This window comes from Tachypleus tridentatus, chromosome 12 (genome assembly GCF_004210375.1).
Source record: "Tachypleus tridentatus isolate NWPU-2018 chromosome 12, ASM421037v1, whole genome shotgun sequence".
Lineage (NCBI taxonomy): Eukaryota > Metazoa > Arthropoda > Merostomata > Xiphosura > Limulidae > Tachypleus > Tachypleus tridentatus.
Window position 1 is genome coordinate 93,429,306 of NC_134836.1, and position 24,910 is coordinate 93,454,215.

General features: G+C 33.9%; 1 protein-coding gene across 2 annotated transcripts in view; it reads right to left on the reverse strand.

Annotated features, from left to right (window-relative positions):
• LOC143234020 (uncharacterized) overlaps positions 1-14,368 on the reverse strand; it is a 29,725-nt gene extending 15,357 nt beyond the window's left edge. The window contains exons 1-3 of one of the 2 annotated variants that reach the window (XM_076471025.1): positions 14,047-14,368; positions 4,505-4,620; positions 2,490-2,609 (exon numbers count right to left, since the gene is read on the reverse strand). In XM_076471025.1, the coding sequence (XP_076327140.1) occupies positions 2,490-2,609; positions 4,505-4,620; positions 14,047-14,227 (417 nt within the window). In that variant the 5' untranslated portion in view covers positions 14,228-14,368. The remainder of the gene's footprint in view (positions 1-2,489; positions 2,610-4,504; positions 4,621-14,046) is intronic. The other variant, XM_076471024.1, reaches the window with a different exon arrangement.
• Positions 14,369-24,910: the final 10,542 nt, after the last annotated feature.

The window sequence follows — 24,910 nt, forward strand, 5'->3', positions numbered from 1 at the left end:
AAGTATGCAGTCCAGACATGCCTGGGCAGGCCAGAGCCAGCTTGACACTGTCTCAGCAGGCTATAAAAGTGGCTTGCATACACAGATGCTGCTCATTGGATTAACATAGACCTTATAGTGTGTACGTATTGTTTCAGAATATAGTATTGCCTCAGTAGCACTGTAACAAGTAAGTTAGATGTTATAGATGTTTTACAGGATGATTGGTGTCGGTCAACATGTCTCGTCAAGGTCGTAACAGCCACAATACATTCTGCTATATTTGTGGCGAGTATACGCTTGTTCATCAAAGATGCTCGATGACTGCTCTTGTGAAGAAAGCATATTATCTGTATTTCAGCTATAAAATTGGTGATTAAGACCAGGAATGGGCACCTCACATTTGTTATGCGACATGTGCTGTCCGCCTGAGAGCTTGGCTCAGAGGCACTTGAAAGACAATGCCATTTGCTGTCCCGATGATATGGCGAGAACAGAAAGACCATGTGATGGACTGTTACTTCTGTTTGACTATTGTGTCTGGTTTCTCTGCCAAAAACAAGAAGTCAATTGAATACCCTTATCTGCATTCAGCAATGAGACCTGTGCCACATGACGGCAGTCTTCCAATTCCGAAACTACCAGAGGAATGGACCTCAGATGAACCAAATGAAGAAACTGCAATGCAGAGAACTGGAAGTGACATTGATCCAGATTTTGAACAGTGCTCCTCAGGCAATCAACATCTCATAACACAGTCAGAATTAAACGATCTGGTTAGAGATTTGGGTCTGTCAAAAGCAAAAGCCGAATTGCTTGGTTCAATAATGCAGAAATGGTGTTTGCTGTCACCAGGTATGAAAAATTTGTTTTTCGAAGCCTTCAAGATGATATAACCAAATTCTTTGCACAAGTTGACAATCTCTGTTTCTGTGTTGACATTGAAGGATTGTTCTCTGCTTTGGGTTGTGACCATGACCTGCAAGAGTGGCATCTCTTTATTGATTCATCAATGTTAAGCCTCATAGCTGTTCTGTTACACAATGACAATGTTCACCCTTCAATACCTGTTGACTATACAGCACACACATGAAAGAAACCTACAAAAACATGGAAATGTTGCTGAAGCACATCCAGTATAGCAAGTACAACTGGAATATCTGTGAAGATCTGAAAGTCGTTGCTGGGATTGCAGCTCGGCTATACAAAGTACTGTTGTTTCATCTGCAAATGGGACAGTCGTGCCAAAGAGTCACATTATTCTAGACAGAGCTGGCCACTCCATAAAAGGTTAGTTCCAGGACAGAAAAATGTGGCACATGAACTGCTTGTTAACCTGGCAAAGATTTTTTTGCCTCCTCTTTACATAAAATTGGGATTTATGAATAATTTTGTGAAAGCAATGAACAAAGAAGGCAAAGGTTTTAATTATTTAAGATAGATGTTCCCAAGAATAGCTGAGGCCAAGATCAAAGAGGGCTTTTTTGTTGACCCTCAGATCAGGCATATATGAGTGACAAGCAGTTTGAAGATCTGTTAGTTGGGCTGGAAAAGATTGTGTGGAAAGCCTTCAAAGACGTTGTTGACAATTTTCTTGGCAATTACAGAGCCCCACATTACATTCAGCTGGTAGGCAAACTTCTCAAAGAATATAAAACAATGAAGTGCAACATGTCACTCAAGATTCATTTCCTCCACTCACATTTGGACTTCTTCCATGCAAATCGCAGTGCTGTCAGTGATGAACACAATGAAAGGTTTCACCAGGACATTGCTACAATGGAAAAACGATATCAAGGCAACTGGAATCTGTCAATGCTTGCTGACTATTGTTGGACACTGCAACGTGATGCACCGGACATTGAATACAAACGAAAATCAGGAGCAAGACACTTTTAATTATGTTGAACTTAATAGCATATTAAAAATGTAAATGCAATTAAATAGGTTATTGCCAGTAAACAGTTAACTGTCTATTTTTCCTACATAATGAAGCAAAACCAAAACTATATTTGTACATACCCACCAGGTGCCTGTCATAATCAGCAAAAACTTTTCAGGAAGCAAAACTTTTCAAAAAAAATTGTTGTGCAGTGTATTCAGAGAAACAGACTAATATAAGGATTTTTTTCCACACACAATTTTTAAAAAGTTAAACATCTCAACCAAAAATTTACTTCAAATAAAAACCAAATCAATACCTTGTTCAAAGGAGTAAAATAGCATTTATCTTTAAAATATATTAAGCATAATGCTGTGATATTTACCTTGCAGAGAGTTATTTTAAATAGCACTGAAAATGCTAAAATTTAAACAATCAAAATATCATACTGTCAAACTTGTCACTGTCTATGAATTAAATCACTTTCTGGTATTTGACTCAAGCATTATGGATTGGGGCTCAATGGTATTATGAAGGTACAAAAGCATGTGAAAGTTACAATTTAGTATTTTTACACTTACACAAAAAACTTATTTGTTTATCAAGTGTAAAAAACTCATTGACTTACCTGTGGTATGGCTCCATAGTTACATAGATAGCCATGATAAGGAAAGCAATTGGCAACAAAACGAAGTTTTCCTTTCAGCACATCTTGATAAATTGGGTTCAGTGGCTCTTTAGTATTGATCTGTTGTGAAAGACAAAAAATGGACAGCTACATTGAAAAATCCCAAGCAAATGACAAAGCATCATTTGATATTTAAAACTAAATGAGATTTTCATATACATTAATAGTTCTGATAATATTCTAAAATATAAAATATTCATTATCAGAAAAATTACGATAATCATAATCATAACTGTCAGTTACTTGAAAGCATTTACTTTTATTTGCAGTTTAGAATTTGTGGTTTGTTTCATTTTCCACAATAACTACAACTTGTCGTAATGGTTAGAGACAGAGACCGAGTGATTGTAGTAGAAATATATCGGATCATTTTAAAATCAAGTAATTTCAAGCCCTCAGATAATATTTAACAAAATCCAACACACATCTGAACAAATGTTAATACATATGCTCATATTTAAATAATTGATAGAATTTTTTTTTAAAACAGTGCTAAGACACATTGGTTATCCAGCTTGGAACACTAGAACCCTTCATGTAATTAATATTCAGTTTCATTTTTGTAAAACTTACTGAAAAATTTACTGAAGATTTATTTCTCATGTTTGTTGCAAGTCAATCTTGCCAACTGCTGTATCAACTTTATAGTATTCTTATATGTACTTATTTAAATATATTGTTAATAAGCATTACATGTACTTGTTGTCTTCAATACTGCTATCAAATTACCCTAAAAGTTCAGAACCATTTACCATATTTTACACACATCATACAGATTAATTCAAAATACCAATTTAACCAGGAATTTATCAGCTTATTGTCATTCCTTCATATTTTTATTTTTGTAATCTCTAATCGTTCTGTTTCATATTAATATTAACCAACTAAAATATTAACTTTATTCTTGGCAATAAACAAGAAATTTACTACATTTGAAATAGTTCAAAGTTCAACTGTATGCAGCTACCTGTTCTCTGCAAAACAAGAGGTTTATGGATCTAACTTGTATAAGGAAATGTCCAATGATTTGAAACAGGTAGAATATGAAATGAAACTGAAAATAAAATACAGCAAGTTGTTTTCTGTATTGAAAAAAGAAATAATTATGAATTTAAGTTGTTGTTAAAGTGGCAAAAAATTAAAATAACCAATTTAACATATAAATAGTTTGCACAGAACTAAAAAGGAGTTTTGTCCCTCTATAAAATAAGAAGCTCACTTCTTCAAAAGTCAAACTGATTCTTTTCAAAAAAGGCATAAACTGCACATGATAAAGTAGTTTCCCTACAATTCACCAATCAGAAAAAGGTACCATGGTATAGAAATCTGTTCTATGCAATAGCTAAAAAGTATTTCCCAAAATCAAGAAAAAAAAAAAAAAGCACACTACAATTATCCCATGAAATAGTAATAATGTTTCTTACCAAATTAAACCACAAAAACCTAGCACATCTGGTTGAACTTTTGACATGATCCATACTGGATTTAGTGCATACCAAAAGTGAACCCCAGATTTTAGCACAGTAATCCATAACCTTACTTTTGATCTGCCAAACTAGAAAATGTATAATATGGGAGAAGAGGATATGTATAATTCAATCTGATTAGTATATATTCAAATGGTATTTACAAACATAATTGCCTGATGAAGGACATTTGTTTATGGCATCAAAGTAACTTGTTGAATTAATAACACTTTACTTAGAATACTGATGCATGAAAATAGAAACTGTAAACTGGATATTTGTTAAAGTTTTATTTCCAGTTTCATATTTGCAAAAGCAAATGAAGCTTTCACTTAAGGTTATCTCTGCTGTACTTGGAAACTGATGCAAGAGAAAGATTTCAATAACACGAGGTCTTTCCTCTCATTGAATTATGTACAATATAAACATGCACATCAATACAAACCCTTCCATCATAAAGATTATGCAGATAACAAAGGTCAAACATACCTCTGTTTTAGCATTAGTCCATCTCGGTATCTCAACCACCATATTATATACTTTGTTTTTCTTTTCAGCAAAAATAGGAATGTCATGGAATGGTGAAATTGGACCATTTTCATTTCCTGTAGAGAAAATTCTGATATTAGGAAGAACCAATATTATTTACATTAAGCCAAGTTCACTCTAAAATAATCATGATACAGTGAATCACAAACCTTACACAGTAAATAAGAAACTTTATATCAAAACATGTATTATCCTACAGATAATTATATTAAATACAATGAAACACATTGTTTTACATGTATAGTCATATTATTGCATGCAGTTTAAATAGAAACCAAAAACTGATTGGTTTTCAGAAATAGAAACTTACTCATAGTTGAAATAAGTGTGTATTTTCGAATAAATAATTTATTAGAGTTAACTTTTACTTTTCTTACATAAACAGATAGAATATAACATGTAAGCAGTACAAATGTCACACATTTTAATAAATGCAGTTTATATAAGTTAAATCAAGTATCAGTCTGAACTTAACATATAACATTACATTTTGGAACAAAATGAGACCTATTGGTCCACATAAGCTGTTCCATCCTCTGAACAAAACTATTGATATATAATGATACAAATCTTAAAGCTAGCCCTTATGATTCATATATATTTAAAGCTTTTAGTTGTTTTTCTTTTCAAACACATTTAAATTTACTGCTTCCACAACATACAATGGCAACTCATTCCCAAGGCCAATCACCCTGTTGGAAAATACAACTGTCTTAGCTGAAGACGATTCCTATCTTGTTAGAATTTATTTGTGTCTCCTAGTTCTACCACTCTCACTGTTAAGTAGATAAAAGATGCATCAGCATTATTAATTTAACCTTTAACACCCCAATCAGAAACCCCCAACTCTGTTCTTCATGAGAAATTGCAATGTTGCTTAATATGACAACTCCACCTTGCCAGGCACCATTGTAGTAACTCTTTTCTGAACTTTTCAAACAGTTCAATGGCTTTCCTAAAGTAAGGAGCCCAAAACTGAGCATAATAATCCAAGTGTGGCTTAACTAGTGACCTGTACAATGAAATGATTACCTCTTTACACTTGTATTCAATAAATTCAAGTTAAATGATTCAACCCAATGAAAATTTGTACTTATAATGAAACAAGTTGAAATACCCATCAACTGATGAAGAATGTTTAAACTTAAAACTGCAAGTTTAACAACAATAATATATTTCAAAGTAATAACTTCAACATAGACTTTATCTATACATTTTAAAAATGTAGCAATGTTTTTCATAAACAATATTTGCAGTTTCCTCTCTAGCTACCAACAAATATTTTGATGTGATCCCACCCTTACATCCAAGTGAACATGAGAAAGGGATGGTTATTTGAGAAGCAAAACAAAAATTTTATACTTTGACCTTGAATACCTTTAGAATATTCAAAACTATCTAGAGCAACCTGACAAGATTATCTGAAACTAACTTAATAGACTGGGAGTGATAAATAAACTTTTCAAAACAGAAGTTTTAAGGGTTAAGTTCATTGTTGACCCCTTAGGACATTTCCCATAGTTCATAGTGTATTTATTTATATAATTGTACAAGCTATATTACTTAGTTATATAATGAACTTATTCCTTATGTAACAAATCAATCTGGCAAAATAGTTGCACATCAGACTATGAACAACAAATAACACAATGAAACCTTTTAAGTCTAAATTTAGGTGTACATGCTATATGCAAGGTATACAATTTAAAAGAAAAGTACGTAAAGACAAAACAATCAAGACTTGATCTATCAATTCCTATAGGAGGATATAAAAATAACAGAAGTTCAAATTAATTATTCTTCAGCCTAGAATTAATACAGACAGTAAATTTAAGAACACTGAACCTGCAAATTAATAACCAATTTCTAAATGTCATTAAATTTAATGTAAACAAACATACAAATGAATCATTACTCAAATTTAAGTATGATGAACTTGTGATAAAGAAATCCTAAAGCTGCATACTTGTACTCCTGACAGATTAACATACAAGACCAGTCATTAAAAACAGAGTATTTGCATACAGTATATCCTAGACTGTAGTCAAAATTGTATACATCAGTTACACAACACTTTATAGTGAAAAATAAAATTATGTCACATCCAGTATTAGTCACTGTGACACATTCCACTTGGTTACTACAGAACTAAAGTGTGCTACCACAAATTCAACTGTTTATTATGGTTATCAAGTTGGAGTATTCATAATGGAGAAAATACCATAAACACACAATCACAATGTAAAAACACACTATTCAGTACTTCAGACAGTGCTAAAATTGGGTGGGAGAGGAAACAGTTGACAATTATATACAAACAGAAAAAAACCCAAAAGAGTAAGCTGAAAGACAAGATGTATCTAAAAAATCCATTTAATATACATAAAACATAGTTAAAACAGTTCATTATATAATGTAATTATGCATAGCTACCATGATTCACTTAATGCATTATACAAGATGGAACAAGGATAAAACAGTTCACGCATGTGACTCAGAGCAAAATGAAGTGAAAATAACCTGAGTCAGTCACAAGTAACATATAGGTAGGTAGGGGTGGGTGTGTGTGCATACAAATGTAAATGGATCCTCACCATTATAGTGAATATGTACATAGGCAAATACAGAGATCCTTTATTGCATCTTGCTTATCCACAGACTCATTTTAGTGCAGAGTATTTCTTTGTTGGTTGCACTTCCTAATATGTTAAACTTATTAGGCATTAATTATACATTCTATGGGTTCAACATATATTGAAATGATGCCAACAAAGAAATGTTCTGCACAAAAGTTAATAATAATAATAATAAAAATTTCAACATTTAAACTTTTTATGTGATTGGATATTACTAGAATGTTGAACATGCAGTGTACCACAACATGTCAAAACACCTTATTGGTGTTCTTGATAATAGGTGCTTAATGTTAATGTTACTTGTTACCTTGTAATAAAACTATCAATTTGAAACTTATTCCTTTAACCATGCTCAAGATTATCACAATGTCTCCTCTAATTTATATGATCCATCTTTACTAATATACATTTTCACAGTTTTAAAATTATCAGTTCTTATCATCATGAGTTACTGTATACATGTGTAAGTAGGTTCAAAAGTTAAAATCAAATCCAGTGTTAGGTTACAAAATTTATAATATTTTGACTGCATTTATCAATAAATGGTACTAATAGTTGATACTAGAATTAATATTGAACTGCTTAATGGATGAAAATAGTCAATGAGAATAAATTTCCTAATTCAATAGAAATTTTCCACAAACATTTAAAAGCTTTTAGCACATTCCAATATATTTCAAAAAGCTTATTTACCTGTACAGTGCAGAATTAACATAAATGTATCAGTATAAAAGAATTACTGAGATATACTACTGGTGTACAAATATATTTCTCTAATAATTACTTGTACCTGCTCATTATTCAAAATAGTTTTGTTGTCCACTTTATAAATTATTACTGTAAATGAAAGGAAAATTGCTTTATGTTTTTTACCACTGCTCTTTGAAAATGGGGAATAATTTAATTTAGATTATGCTCAGTAATATGTCACCACATCAGTGACCATTTTTCCTTATTGCCCTAATATTTTAAGTTAGTTTTTACTTCCATTCATTAATACAATATTTCCTATCAAATACTTCTTCCAGTAAAGATATGCAAGGTGAGCACAAGTTTTTTTTTTCCCATAGGAACAAAATCTATTTTAAAAACAGTTCATGTTCTGGACAGTCAAATAAAAAAAAAAAATGCGAGACTAGTCTACAACATTGGTGCCCCCCGCTAGTACAGCGGTATGTCTCCGGAGTTACAATGCTAAAATCAGGGGTTCGATTCCCCTCGGTGGGCTGAGCAGATAGCCCTATGTGGCTTTGCTATAAGAAAAACACACTCTACAACACTGGTAAGTGAATATGATGTTTTTACCTCCAGTTTTTTCCAAATCATTCTCTGTTTCTTAGAAGAATTCTCCCTTAGAGTACTATTGCCTCTTACCATCAAGTAAACAAATTTCTCTTAACCAGAACATGAAAACATTACAACTATCTTCAAAAATGAAAAGTAAAGAACATGAACTTTGATAATTGAATACAAGATGAGCTTAAACCTTCGTATATAAAAGTGTAGCCATGTTTTTACACACTAACTAACTCTTACTGTAAATTCAGTCAACATGAAATTATGAAAAGTCATCATAATCATAAAAGCCAAGTGTCAGTTGGCCAGGCACATCTGGCTCCTATCTTGGAAAATATTTATGAAGGCACAGATTAGTAAAAGGTCAAGTGACAGAAAAACTGCATTTCGAAATAGAAAAATTTAATGTAAACCATTTCTAATGCTTATCATTACATTTAAGATATCACAACATTTGCTTGTTGTACAAGACAAGCTATAGTGCTGCACAGAAATGGAATAACAATGTGATTTTGACAATGGCTAGAAGTAATAACTAATGTGTCTGGCTGCAAATACTAGATTAACTAAATTCTGGAATTTATGTACACAGGTTATAGGTTTAGGAGTTAGAACACTAACTGCCTTGTTTTAACCTAGTTATGATTACATTAAGAAAATAAAAATGGTGAGAAAAAAAGACACCCAAGTTGATACCTGGTTTCAAAAATAGAAAAGAAGCCAAACAGCAGCATTTTGTTTTTAGCTGAACATAAAAAATGAAAATTAGCAAAAAATCACAGAATGTTATTTCACCAAAGGTCAGTTATTTCAAACAAGCAAGACTAATGCTCTTACATTTCACATACACAAGAATTTAAGACAGAAAACTCAGCAGTGAGATCAAGTCATTTAATCCATTGATATGTACATAAGCTTTGGAAACTTTTAAGTACAACCACATTCTTAGGCTAGGTACAATTCATTTTTAGTTTCCATAATATGATGTTTACCTATTGTCTAAATGATCTTTAGGTTTTCACTGCATACAGTGTAAACATGCAATGTAAATCTTGCATGAATTTAAAACTTTGTAGTTCGAAAATTAATACACAACCTTGTAGATTCAACTGGCAATTGTCATTTTGCTTTCTGCATTCTACAAGGGATATTTAATGTTCAATATATAAAAATTTGAAGGCTAAATATATCAATGGTCTCCTGTCATTTTGCTTATTGTTATGTTCCAATACTCATTAAAAGTGCATAAACAGAACAGTAGAGAAACAAAAGTTAGGCAAACTTCAATAACATTTCAAATAAAATAAAAATAACAACTCACACAAACACAAGTTTTACGTTTGGTTTCAATTTACTTTTAATAAATGCTGCCTGAATTTCATTCTTGATTGGATACATAAGAGTTACACATAAGAACCTGAAAAAAAAAAGCCTTTGACTCTTTGGAATGCACCTTATAAATTCACATCTGTAATCTAGTAGGTAAAATGAAAGCCCATTTTTGTTGAAAGGTAGGATGCAATCTAAAATAATTCCCTTCCTTATTACTCACATTTCAGCTTGTTAAAGATTTAAAGCATTAATACCTAAATGTACAATGTATCCATTAACTGTGATACACATTTTACAAACATACATGGCAAATAGACAAGATTGAATAATGCTGAGAATTAACATTACAATATTAATCTACAGAAATAGTAGATACACTTACTTTACTTTTGAACTATCTGTTAGTTTCTGTTTTTATTAGCTAGTCATTACTATAACAAGGGTGAATCCTTAATAACCCAACATTTAAAATTCCTTTAGGCAGAATAACAGCAAATTAAATGTACGATTGTTTTCCTTTTTGTCATATACATTTTTGTGCACCAGTGATATCAAGCATAGGGTGTATGCATACCCAGTCTGATTTGATTACTCAATCAGGATTTCTACCAGCCTACCCCCAAACTGAAATTATTTCAAGTAGGATTAGAGTAAATTAATGTATGGAACTATCACATGGTAAAATACATATATAAAAAAGGTTGGACCTCTTAAGTCCAAAACTGTAATTTGATCTCAAAATCAGAAAAGAGATGATGGAGCTATGAGCTAAAACTTTGTACTTGAAAAAACTCAGCCATTCTATGAGCCACTATACCATGGTTAAAAAAATAAGATAAATATTTATTTATTTGTAAAAGCAAATTCCTGTACATGTAAAATGTCTGATTTACTCTCAAACTTCAATTTCACTTTTAGTTCACTGGTATGCCATGTCACTTCATATAATTCTTCACAAATGGTTCATCATGCTCACCTTGCATTTTGGATTACCTATTACAAGGCAAATTGTTCCAAGTAAGAAGTTTATTCAAAAGTAACACTCCATATAAAACCACATGGACAGATTTGTAATTGCAACTTTGCAAGTCAGTGTACAAGAAACGTGACTTTCACGATGATACAGCTAACCACTTTTAATTTACCATTATATTATATTGTTATTTGAATGGCTATGTTTCACACACAACATCATTCAATTTAACTTTGTTTTCTTGAAAATAAATAAGAAACAAGCATTTTAGGAAGAGAAATGCAGTTCATAATTTTAATGTTTTAAGAACATAAAGAGCTTCAGTGATGACAATTTAAAATTTCAATTTCTTAATTACCAATAATATTTCACCAAAGGTTTGAAGGAAGTTAAGGATTTGGTATGCAAGTCACTAACATTTTCTTTTCCAATATGCAAACAAAGGGCAAATGCAAGAAAATTGGAAGTTGCCTAATATTACTACTCTTTTACACAGAGGTGATCAAAATATGCCTGTTAATCTTATTTCTGTGACAGAAGAGTTTTTGAAAGTTTTATAAAAGATGTGTTGCAAAGTCATTCAAAAAAGGTTAAAAATTGTCAAATAGTCAATTAATCTTTATACTCCCTTTGAAGAAGTTGCTGCTCATGAAGATGAAGGTAAGCAAATGGGATTCAATTCCAAATTTTTCTGAAAATCCAGATACAAGTTACTGTAAGTGGCTTGTTCAAAACATTTTGTACAGTTACAGATAATAAGATGGTTTGTTTGACTGAAAATAAATGGCTGGAAAGAAAAAAGCAGAAATTGTTTTAAACAGATTTCAGTGAAGCTTGAATAATGCAATAAGTGGAGTACTTTAGCACTGTGTTAAGTGTGTTGAATATATTAAGGTTTAGGGTATTGCTGGCTGTTATGAGGATGCTGTTGCTTTATGAAAGGATTTGGATTATTTGGAGTTGGGCCTATACATGGCAGATTGATTTTAATTATAACAAATAAAAGGTAATGCATGTGGATCAAAATAACTTGAATTATAAATATCTTGATGAAAATAAACTTAACAGAGTAGGAGAAAAAAATCTTGGAGTTTTGGTTGATCAATGTCTTAAGTCATCCAAGCAGTGTGCTGGGCAAATAGTACGCTATAGATTGCATTTACAGAAGTCCTGAATAAAGCTACAAATCTAGAGATATTATAATTTCACTGTATAACTGATTGGTTTAGCTTCATTTACAATATCGTGTTTAGTTGTAAGCTACTTTAACAAGGACACTGAATTGTTGGAAACAGTACAAAGGAAGAATGGAAAATTCATCACACAAGGGTAAGTTAAGATCTCTGAAATTGTTTCCTCTCAAAGTGTATCAATCTTAATTTAAAAAGGGATTGCTGAAGTGCATGCATAATTTTTTTCTTAATGGTGAGAACTGCAAGACAAAGGAACACAAACTTAAATTTTGCTAGGATAGGTCTCAACTTCAGCTAAAACAGTTTTATTTTTCTAACAGTGGCTGGTCTTTGGAATGCACTGTTTCACATGTGGTGGATGCAGTTAATTTAACTTTAAAGGAAGACTCGACAAATACTTGAACGATAAGAGCTGGTTTCAATATTTCATTTTTTAAAGTTCAGTTTAGTGGATGGGACAGCCTCAATGAATAAACAGGCACCTACGTGTCCTTAAATGTTTTATGTTACATACCGTGCATGGGTAGACTTGAAGGATCAAATGGCTCTACGCTGTCTACGTTATGTCAAGGAAGGATTGTGTTATTGTAAATGGCTTATAAGACTAAGATATCCCTTAAAATATTCTAATAACACTATTTTGTTCATAGTAAAGGTTATCAAAAGCCATTGGATCTTATATTTGGTTAAAGCTTGTGCTACAACTATAAGCATACAGATAAATGTTAAAATATTTCTACAATCAAAAGATACATTGAAAAAGAAACAAAAAAAAAGATGTGATTCATGAAAGGTTATCTAAAAGTTCACAAGATCATTTGCGATTTTGATAGGCCAAAGCTTCTATTAAATGAAAAATCAGACTATGACACACTTTCTTCCCAGTCTCAAAAACCATCTTTAAGTTTGTTTGCCATTCAATAATTTTGCTGATTTTAAGCAAAAATATATGGCACTTCCTCTCAAGGCATTAATAATTGTTTTGTTGTTAGTATTAGCAAATTACATCCATATTAATAACACTGAATATTTTAATATGCATCACTTTTAAACAAAAAATGCTCATTTACTGAAAAACTTCATGGTAGGTGTAGGTTTAGTTGGTAATCAATATCTTAAATGTATCAACAAATGTCCAATATTAAAAAACACCAGATAAGTAATACTACTAATATTTGTTTCTTTCATTAATACTTTGAAAAAGTGAAGTTACAATGAGTCACTTTTTTAAACTTAGTCTACTGAAATATCATTATTCACTTCAGTTTTAAGTTAATGCTTCCAAAACTTAAACATTTTGGGCAGTTGTGTTATTATTTTCAAAAGCTTCAACTTCAAGATCGTTTAGAGGTACTTGACATTTGAACATGACCTTGGAGGAAATAAATACTTCATATACTGAAATAGGCCCTTGGTATCCATATGCTATATTATGGAAGTAATATGTCATCTCAACATCCTAACTAAACCAGAATGCAGGTCAGCTAAATAACTTACTCCTGTAACAATAATGCTAGTACCTTACCAAAACTTAACTTGAGTAGCTTGACAATATTCAGATCAGATTAGTACAGCAAACTGTTGAATTGGCATTCAATTTCTGTAATTCTTTTACTTTTAGTTCCAGCTACAACAGTACAACTTAAATTACCCGTGTCTCAATAACGTCTTCAAAGGGTGAAAGTTTTGGAGAAAGTGAAACTGTGTGAAAAAGTAGTCTTTGAAGATCAACCTAACAAACCTCACACATGAATATAGTCGAGATGGCCAACTGTTTATACTGTTTTACGTATAGTATTAAACAAAATTAATACTCTATAATAGCATTAATAAAACAATTACTAGTATTAATTGAGGTACTGATAACACTGCTAGTGCTACACTAACAAAACGTTTTTATTATATAATATTACAAGTATTACTATTAACAAACTTTTCGTATTACTACTAGTAACAATTACTTGTACGGTTGAAACTGTAAAGTATAACTTAGTTCATGTTAGTTTCAACTTCAAACTAACTTACAAACACAAAATTACATTTACAACTTACGAAAATAAACCCTGTATTCGAAGCTATTCTGGCATCCTCTTTCAACAACTGAGTAAGGCATTTTATGTCGAATGTTATTATACCGTGCAAAAACACACAAAATATTTGTAGAAATATAACTCTTCGTCTTACATCCGTTCGTTCTCAAGAACAACAATGCCGCATAACGTAAAGCCCACATTTTAAGTTCATCCCCTGTATTTTATACTGCTACCATATACAGGTTCTCACAGGTGCTAAACTTATTGACAAGCGACTGTTATATATGTAACATTTTCCAAACACCAGATACGGTTTTTAACATTTATTCAACGTAAGACACCGTGTTAGAAACAGTTGTATTCAAGAGATATTTGCAAACTATTTTTACATGTTTTTTACATTTTCCCCCTTAGTTTTATCATTTTCACCATTAAGCTCGGGAAAAAGATGTGTCGTTTACACCAGGTTCATACGCAGAATGGTTGAAACACAGTTCTTTGTGAGATCAAAAGAAAACTCATATTCTACGAAACACAATCAGCAAGGCATGTTAATTATACGGAGATATGGAAGAATGTCCACCAGAAAGTTTGTAAAAATATAGATGTTATGAGATTAAATTTAGGAGATGTTTTGCGTGAAATACAGCTTAAACAATTGCAATTACATAAAATCCACAAGCAGTAGACGAAAACACAACAAACATTTGTTTATACATTTAACTTGCTTTAATATATTATTGTAAAGCAATCATACTGTTTTGCTGGTTATTTATTGTTGAAATTTGTCACCAACAAGTCACAGACACTTGCTGCAGACTATGAAAACCTTTTCATTCCAAGTATCAACTTAGTAATCCTAATCTGAATTCTTTTCAACAATTCAATATATTTTCTAAGGTTAAACACAATAATCCAAATGTTATAAGTACATTGAAATGAGCGGCAATTACCTGTTGCAGAAAACACAGAAGTGTAGAGAACGACGTTTCGAAATGCCGTCCTCTGAATTTGTATTTCTTTTACAGCAGGTGGTTGCCGATCATTCTAGTGTACCCCTCATAAATACCTGTCTAAACAATCTACTAAAGAATCCAAATGTGGTCTCGCATTTAACCTATACAATGAAATTATAATCTTTTAAATCTTATGTTAGGGTCCAAAATACCAAGTTTTTAGTATACTCCAAAAATATTAGTTCAATTTTATCAATTGCAGATGGATTTTTTAAAGAAAAACATATTTGCAAATACATGTATATATATATATGTACGCATAAGTGTAACCTTAATGTTTATTAAAAACATCAATTTTGATTATATAACTCTCAGAATAAACGTAATCTTTATATTAATCCAGTAAGCATAAAACTTAATATGACTTCATATTACTTTTTAATACCAACCGTTTGTTTGTTTTGGAATTTCGCACAAAGCTACTCGTGGGCTATCTGTGCTAGCCGTCCCTAATTTAGCAGTGTAAGACTAGAGGGAAGGCAGCTAGTCATCACCACCCACCGCCAACTATTGGGCTACTCTTTTACCAACGAATAGTGGGATTGACCGTCACATTATACACTCCCACGGCTGGGAGGGCGAGCATGTTTAGCGCGACGCGGGCGCGAACCCGCGACCCTCGGATTACGAGTCGCACGCCTTACGCGCTTGGCCATGCCAATACCAACCGAAATATTATTTAAACCACACTACTGGCCAAAATCTTAAGGCCAATGAACATAAAGAAAAAAATATGCATTTTGCGTTGTTAGACTCAGCCACATATTTGAGTAGGGCTTCGAAAGATGAAAATAAGAAAAGAGAAAAAAAAAAAAAATTTAGCATTAAATAGGGAAAATTTTAACGCTATGAAATTTGCCTAAATACTAGCTGGTCAAAAGTTTAAGGCCATACCAAAAAGAAGTCCTAAACATGGTAGGAAATGCTCAACAAGAGATCTCACTAGTGAGTTGCACGGCCGTCGTTGCGAATAATTTCAAACATTCACTTTGGTATGGTCGATATAAGCGTTTGCAGAAGGCTGGCTGGAATGTTATTCCAAGTAGTAAAGATGCCTTCACGAAGATCATGTACTGTTTGGAATTAACGTCCATTTCAAAAGACTTCCCTTGCCATCCACCTCCAAACATTTTCGATGGGGTTCAGTTCGGGCGAACACGCTGGATGATCCAAAAGAATCACGTTATTTGCCATGAAAAAGTCTTTTTTCCTGCGGGTGTTGTGGATTACAGCGTTGTCCTGCTGAAAGATCCAGGCATTTCCACACAAGCAAGGGCCTTAAGTCAATAAGGATGCTCTCTCCAACATGCCTATGTAGCCAGCTGCTGTTTGACGCCCCTGTATAACCTGAAGTTCCATTGTTCCACGGAAGGAAAAAGCACCCCAGATCATGATGGAACCTCCTCCACTGTGTCGTGTAGAAAATGTCTCCGGTAGAATATCCTTATCGTGCCAGTAACGTTGGAAGCCATCTAAACCATCCAGGTTAATTTTGTTCTCATGAGAGAACAAAACCTTCTTTCACTTTTCTACGTCCCATGTTTGGTGCTTCTCAGCAAAGTGTAACCGAGCTGTTTTGTGGTGTGGAAGGAGGCGTGGCCTTTGAAGACGTTTACGGTTTTTAAGGCCTTTCTCTCGTAGATGCCGTCTTATTGTTCTTGAGCTGCATTTTTTCTTTATGTTCATTGGCCTTAAGATTTTGACCCGCAGTGTATATGTATCACACATTCCATTGACATTCACACATTCCAAGAATATTCTTTTCATTTTAAACGTCATAGGGATTTCTCATAAAGTCTAAAAATTGATAAGTGATTCCCAGAAAGATAAAGGCCCTTTTGGAATACTGAAGAAGATATTCTTGCCAGATGAAAACGTAATTATGGCCTTAGAAAAGGAGTATAGAAATACTTGTTACAAAGTACAATAAGAAAAATGCTTAAGATTTTAACCGTTTCGATAAAATTGTTTTTTGTTATTGCTATTCTAGTCGGCTCAGGGTCCTCCTAGCTAGTCAGATCAACTAAACGATATGAATTTTGTGCCCTTTTGTATTTCAAGATTTGTAAACTCCTGTTAGCCTTGCCACTAACAACAGCATATTGCTCGAAAGGATTAAATACTTATAATTCAAATTAAAACATCCATATGTCTTGTCTTAAATTCATTATAATTAAAAGCCACCTGCTATTTATTTGTCCAACTTAACACCCTCCTTTTAGAAATACCTAGAACCTTAATATCATCAACAACTATAAGTAATTTATTGATCAATCCTTCGTCTGTGTTATTGAATGTAAATAACAAAAAAGGTAAAGGTCCTAACATTGGGTACTTAAGTTCCCCACTTGCTACATCTAGGTTGGCTGAACTCCATTTGTAACAACACTCTGCTTTCTTCCATCCAGCCACTCTTTTATCCAGTGATCCAACTTATCCTCCCACAACACATAGACAATTCTTGAAGAATCCTTTTGTGCTACACTTTGTTTTGTTTTACTTCAAAACCTAAATGTACTAATCTTAATATTTACATAAACAGTGATATCTTCAAAGAATGTCAAAAGTTTAGTAAAGGAAACGAAACGGTGGTGACAATTCAACAACGTTGTAAATGTTATTAAATTAATTTGAAAAAATCATCTTTTATCGGACCTTTAAAAACTTTTCTCACAGTTGACCTGAACATTGGTCAACTTCTAATCTGCTGGCACATACTCACTATTCAAGGACTAACAATAAATAGTAGCAAGTCATTTACATATTTAACTTCTAACCGCCTTCAAAACTTTAGGAGAAATTTTATATGGAGCAGGAGCTTTATCTTTCTTTAAACCTTCCCGTTTTTTCTTAAAAATCTCAAAATTAATGTAATAATCTTTTTCGATTTTGTTTCCATGTAACAACTGTGCAACTGTTTAGGATGAGGAGTATTGCTTGAGTCTTTCATTAATAAAAGTTAATGAAAAGGTGGGACTTTAAGAACCCACCCATCTCATAATCATCACATATGATCATTCCTTTATCATCCCTGAAATAAATCCTTATACTCAATTTTAACATTTTGGGCCAATCTTTTTTTCATTCAATTTTCTAATTCCCTCTTTGACCAACTTTTTGATCGTCTTTAATTCTCAAACTCTCCCGTGATAGCACTTAATATAAACTTCTTAAAACTGTAATGCTTTATACTGTTCAGTGCCGAAGATGAGATAACTTGTCCAAGCCGATCCGTAACACAGTGCCACGGACGAGTTAATTCGTTCTCAATAATACCTAACTTCAACGCTAGATGTCAGCAGCATACATGCATTTGACCAACTTACATATTATTTCACCTCCGATCCAAAATGGCGTTTCGAAAAAGGTTACAAAATGAAGAAGCATTAGAGTTGTATTTTGAACTTGGTTCGAAGTTGCCGTAGCAGCTGAAACACTTGGCAGTCAACAGGTTAACGTTCTCCACGTATCTTGTTCCATACCTTGAGGCCTGGCATGACTAGGTGATTAAGGCATTCGACTCGTAATTCGAGGGTCGCAGGTTCGAATGCCCGTCACACTAAACATGATCGCCCTTTCAGACGGGCGTTATAATGTGACGGTCAATCTTCCTATTCGTTGGTAAAAGGGTAGCCCAAGTGATGATGGTGGGTGATGATGACTAGCTGTATTCACTCTTGTCTTACATTGCTAAATTAGGGACGGCTAACGCAGATAACCCCTAGTATAGCTTTGCGCGAATTTCAAAACAAACAAACCATACCTTGAATAAAGAACTGGAGCAACCACAACTTTTTGTAATATATGCAGACAACAATTTATGACAGTGACAAGAGTTTAACCTTTTACAAACGTCAAAGAAAGAAATCATATACCTTATAATTGTTACATGAGGAAATCGAAGACATAAACGTCTATTAGACCTACAAGAGGGTCTTAACAAGGTATGTTGTTGATTGTACTTGCTTAAATTCGCGTTTCACTTTGACCATCATTCACATGAAAACAACCGTTCATTTCAAGATGTGACTCGAAGCTTTTGAGTTTTCTTCAACTTCAAATTCTTGTAATTATCTTGTTGACAGCAGCTAAAGGGGCGCAAAACTTTGTAATAATAGACTGTTAGGTGGTAGAATTTTCTTTCACAATCGTAGAGTTACTCTGCAGATAAAGGTACTGCTCTGAGTTGGTTGGGTGTGGTTTCAAAATCCGTAATTTTCGTTTATTTTTGGCTTTGCAAGTTTTTCCGCTTCCTTGTTGAATATTGGAAGCTCCGTTTCTCAAAAATATTGTGTCCTTTGGTCCATGTCGTCTGACAACTTCGTTAACGAATATTTTTTTTTTGAAAGAGCTATGACGTAATATTCCACCTACAACTTTTTACTCTATCTGTTTCGCTATCGAATAGTTGGCTTGATTTGTTGCTACAAACATTTGCACAAGGCTACACAAAAGCTATCTGCGCATAGGCGCCACTAATTTTGAACCAACAGACTAAAGGAAAGGGAACTGGCTAACAGCACCCATAGCCAACTTTTGGGCTGTATTCTTACCTGACCGAATACCACATTTACTACCTTAGAATATAGAGCGCGTTTTTTGTTTGTTTGTTTCTTGCTACAAGAGGGCACGAACTACGAATCCTTATATTCACAGATCGGAAAGTTAGCTACTAGCCTTCGCCCGAACCTCAAATTGTCGTTAATTCACTGTTAACCAGGTGGCACAACTCACAGTGTAAGCGACACACTGTTGCTTTAACAAATAAAATCGTATACAAAAGTGCTTTTAACCTGCTGTATAACCAAGTTGTTATTAAACACTAACATTTTACAAATTACTAAATACATAAGTAGCAAGCTACACGTTTTTAAAGAAAAGTTTTTGTTGTTGTTTTTTTTTTTGAATTTCGCACAAAGCTACTCGAGGGCTATCTGTGCTAGCCGTCTCTAATTTAGCAGTGTAAGACTAGAGGGAAGGTAACTAGTCATCACCACCCACCGCCAACTCTTGGGCTACTTTTTTACCAACGAATAGTGGGATTGACCGTCACATTATAACGCCCCCACGGCTGGGAGGGCGAGCATGTTTGGCGCGACTCGGGCGTGAACCCGCGACCCTCAGATTACGAAGCGCACGCCTTAACGCGCTAGGCCATGCCAGGCCTTAAAGAAGAGAGAATATATTTGAAAAACCACTGAAACGATAAATGTGTGTGATTTTTTTTTTTTTAGAGCAAAGCCACATCGGGCTATTTGCTGAGCCCACCGAGAGAAATTTTAGCGTTGTAAATCCGTAGACTTACCGCTGTACTGGCGGGGGGCAAAACGATAAATAAAAAAGATCTAACAATAATATTAGATGGTGAGCTATAATTTAAGCTCACTATAAATATAGAACTTTGAGTATCTGAGAATTTTTGTATCAACTCAAAAACAATAAATAATAACTGTAAACATACAAAATATTAGCTTCAACAACACTATGCTGTTTCTTACGTTTGAGTCAGAAACACGAACACCAAATTAAAAACAAACACACGAGTAAAGCATTATCAAATATAGAAAATAAACTTTGTAACCTCTCTGCTAGAAACAGTAATTAAATTTTCTTCTGTAGTTCCTTCACAATATCCTCTAGCTTTTGATTAATATATGAGAAAGTAGAGCCAAACAATATTGCTATGAAGCTTGTATGTCAACATGTGTATATTTACATAACGGTTAAAACCAGAGGAAATTGGTCCACTCTACTGTGGAATGCACTTTGGGATCGATGCAGTCTAATTATCCAATGCGATGAGAGAGACAGGAGAAATAGCCTCGTTGCTTACATACTGGGATAATTTTCACTTAGTAGATGTTGGTGCAAGCAGAAACAAGTTCGAGTAGTAAATCTACCGTACAGGACTTACACTAATTTCATTATTACATGACCATAAAAGTTACATAACTACGATCTACCAGTGACTTTGAATTTTTTTTTATATCGTAATTGATTCACTTATAGATAATTTAGAACAAAAATGTTATATAAAGACAAAAGTTTGCACTATTTCTTAATTTTGGTTAAGGACATTAAGCAGAGAGTCATTTTGTTTAGTTTGTTTGTTTGGGAATTTCGCACAAAGCTACACGAGGGCTATCTGTGCTAGCCGTCCCTAATTTAGCAGTGTAAGACTAGAGGGAAGGCAGCTAGTCATCACCACCCACCATCATCACTTGGGCTACCCTTTTACCAACGAATAGGAAGATTGACCGTCACATTATACACCCCCACGGCTGGGAGGGCGAGCATGTTTAGCGCGACGCGGGCACGAACCCGCGACCCTCGGATTACGAGTCGCACGCCTTACGCGCTAGGCCATGCCGGGCCTTATTTTGTTTAGACTTTACAAGTTCAAAATGTTCTCAAGATATTGTGTGTGTGTTTTCTCATATTCGTGTTGTCTGCTGAGTCCATCAAGGGGAGTCGAACCCTGATTATACGTTGTACTCAAGAGATTGTAGTAAAAAAATGTAGCCTATTATACTTGTTTTAGATGATGACTTAAATTATTGATCGCTAATTTTTTTTTCAAAATGTATATTATTTTTTTGGAATTACGTTCAACAGTACAAATGTCTCAACATGCTTTGATAAACTATGTAATCACTTGCATGATATTAAGACGTATCGAGGAAAACTATCATATACAGTGGAGCGCCATTAAGCCGCGGACCAGTAAACCGCGAAATCGCTTAAGCCGCTGTAGCAAGTCTTGTGAGCGAGGATTATCGCGGCTCACCGCTAATTTAAGAACGTGTAAAAACGCAGCTTACGAATTTAATCCCGGCTTTATAACTTCACGGGGATATTTAAAAAGGATTTGCTTTAATTTGGGAAATAAATAAAATATATTACAATAGAAATCGACCGTTAATCTACCTTATCCGCTCTCTTTGTCAGCTTTATGGAGGCCGCCATTGTTACCGAATCACACCTCTCCAGACATTTTAAAGTTAATCCGCGGTAAATCCGTGAAAAAAGTGATCAATAATTAAAGTATTATTTTTGATTCGATAATCCGATATTTTTATGGAATTGTATAAATATTGGCCACAAACCCAATAGATATCACTTCATTTTCTGAACTAATAGTGAGCATATCATATTGACAAATTCCTACCCCATGAGTACCAAACGTAAACATGCATCGTATGACGTTCAGCAAAAGCTGAATGTCATAGAAAGAATACGAAACGGCGAAACTCGCGCTAAAGTTAGTAGAGAGTTATGCATACCTAAGTCTACATTGCGTGGGTGGATTAAAGATGAGAATAAATTAAGAGCATTTCTTGATGAACTTGATGAGGGTGGTTTGAAACGCAAGAGAGCTAGAACAGCACAAGATCCTGAGTTAGACAAGGCAACGTTCAATGCATTTTGTGAAGCCAGAAACAATGGAATTCCCATATCTGGACCAGTTATTCAAGCACAAGCAGAGAAACTAAAACTAAAAAGTGTTAAAACGGCACTTGTCAATTGTATCTGAATAGTCTATACATTAATATTATAATGATTACGCAATGGCCCGGATGAGGCTTCTCGGAGGAGCTGTTGGCGACTTCGGCTTTTCAGTCACAAAGGTTTAAGCCGCGGTTAAGCAGGTTGACCGCCCAAATACCGTGGCTTAACGGCGCTCCACTGTATATATGTGTGTGTGTGTGTAAGAGACTAGCGAATTGGAAGTTAAGATTGATAGACGGTGTATCCCCACCACAATGTGGGTCCTATTTCCAGTCACCTTCACGACCTAGGATACATTTTATAATCCCAAGTTGTAGCTTGTACTCTAGGATTCTTTTCAAAAATATGTAGTGAATTTTTTACATATTAAGCTGTTTTGTTTATGGCCTAAAATTTATGGTTATAATATAATATAATATAGTTTATTTATTTGATTTGAGTATTAATGATCTTTTAACACTTGTGAACTTAAATTAGTTTACTAATAACTTAGAAGTTTATTGTCAAATTTGGACACTGCAATATAGACAAAAAATGTTTTGGTTTTCATTCTGACAAAGTAAAAGACATAATTTCTGTTGGTATAAGAACCTCAAGTTAAAAATATATTACTACCGTTGGTTTTGGTTTGTTTGCGCTTACCGTCCCTAATTTAGCAGTGAAAGACTAGAAGGAAGGCAGCTAGTCATCACCACCCATCTCCAACTCTTGGGTTACTCTTTTACCAACGACTAGTGGGATTAGCCAGAACATTATAATGCCCCCACGGCTGAAAGGGCGAGCATGTTTGGTATGATGGGAATTCAAACCCACGACACTCAGATTACGAGTTGAGTGTCTTAACTTCCTGGACATACCGGGAACTCCGTAGGTTTTACTGCAAGTGTGAAACTTTCTATCTCATTGCTAAAACAAAATGAAGTTTTCTCTCAAGCTATCATTGAAAGTTATCCACAGAGTTATCATTTATAAAGTATTCACATTATTGTTATTAAATAAATAGAAATAAAAGGTAATGCTACATAAGAGTTATAATTTAATTTTCGGAGTATGTCTAACTTCCTTCTTGCTATGGATATAATATTTGACAGAACATTACCGGTGGTACAGCGGTAAGTCCATGGAATTACAACGCTAAAATCAGGCGTTTGATTTCCCTCGGTGGACTCAGCAGATAGCCCAATGTGATTTTGCTATAAGAAGACACACACATACAACACGGCCTGGTATGGCCAGGTGGTTAAGGCACTCGACTCGTAATTCGAGGGTCGCAGATTCGAATTCCCGTCACATCAAACATTCTCGCCCTTTCAGCCGTGGGAGCGTTATAATGTGATGGTCAATCCAACTGTTCGTTGGTAAAAGAGTAGCCCAAGAGTCATTTGAAGGTGGTAATGACTATCTGCCTTCCCTCTAGTCTTACACTGCTAAATTAGAGATGGGTAGCGCAGATAGCCCTTGAGTAACTTTGCGCGAAATTCAAAACAAATCAAACCATATACAACACAGAACATTAAATAGGAACTATTAATCTACTCTGAGAAGTTAAAGTCGATTGAACTGAACACCAGAGTTTCATATATGGAGTTTACAATTTTTTCGGCGCGCTTTGTATGCCACAGAAGCGTGTGTTTTTATTGTAAGGGCAGTAAAGGCTCTATTTTGCATACCCTTATCTAAATGAACTGATCTGCATTACGTCACGTCCACAACTGACAACAAAAGGACGTGTAAGGCGTATGACAAGTCGAGGGCACTAAGCGATGCTAAATATTTCTAAGTGGAATTTTTCGATAATTCAAGTATATTAAAAGGAATTGGTATATATTTAATATGATAATATTTATTACAAACTGTTTTGAAAAGACCCGCACTAACGACACCACTGGCACAGCGACACGTCTTCGGACGTACAAAGGTAAAAATGGGTTTCAATACCCATGAGAAAAGCATAGCTGATTGAATTGTGTTTTAATTTTATGAAACCAGATTAAATACTTTAGATTTTCGTGATGTAACGCTTGACTTATTTGGTTTGGTCAACATCATAATGTTTCGATACCTGTGGTGAGAAAAGCACAGATAGTCCATTGTATAGCTTTGTTCTTAATTGTGAACAAACTTACTAACATTTAATATTAAGATTTTAGGAATAAAGAAACTAAAGTTCACTCCTTACATTGGAAGAACTCTGAAAAAAGTAAAGTATTTGTGAAATCGGTTACAGAAAACTTACCGTGTAACTGTGGGCTTGTAAGTGGAACAGCTTTATTGTTTTAAAACTCTAAAACAGCAAGCAGTACGAAAATACATTCTGACCTGTTTTGTAATATTTGTTTGAACTTATCAATACAAATT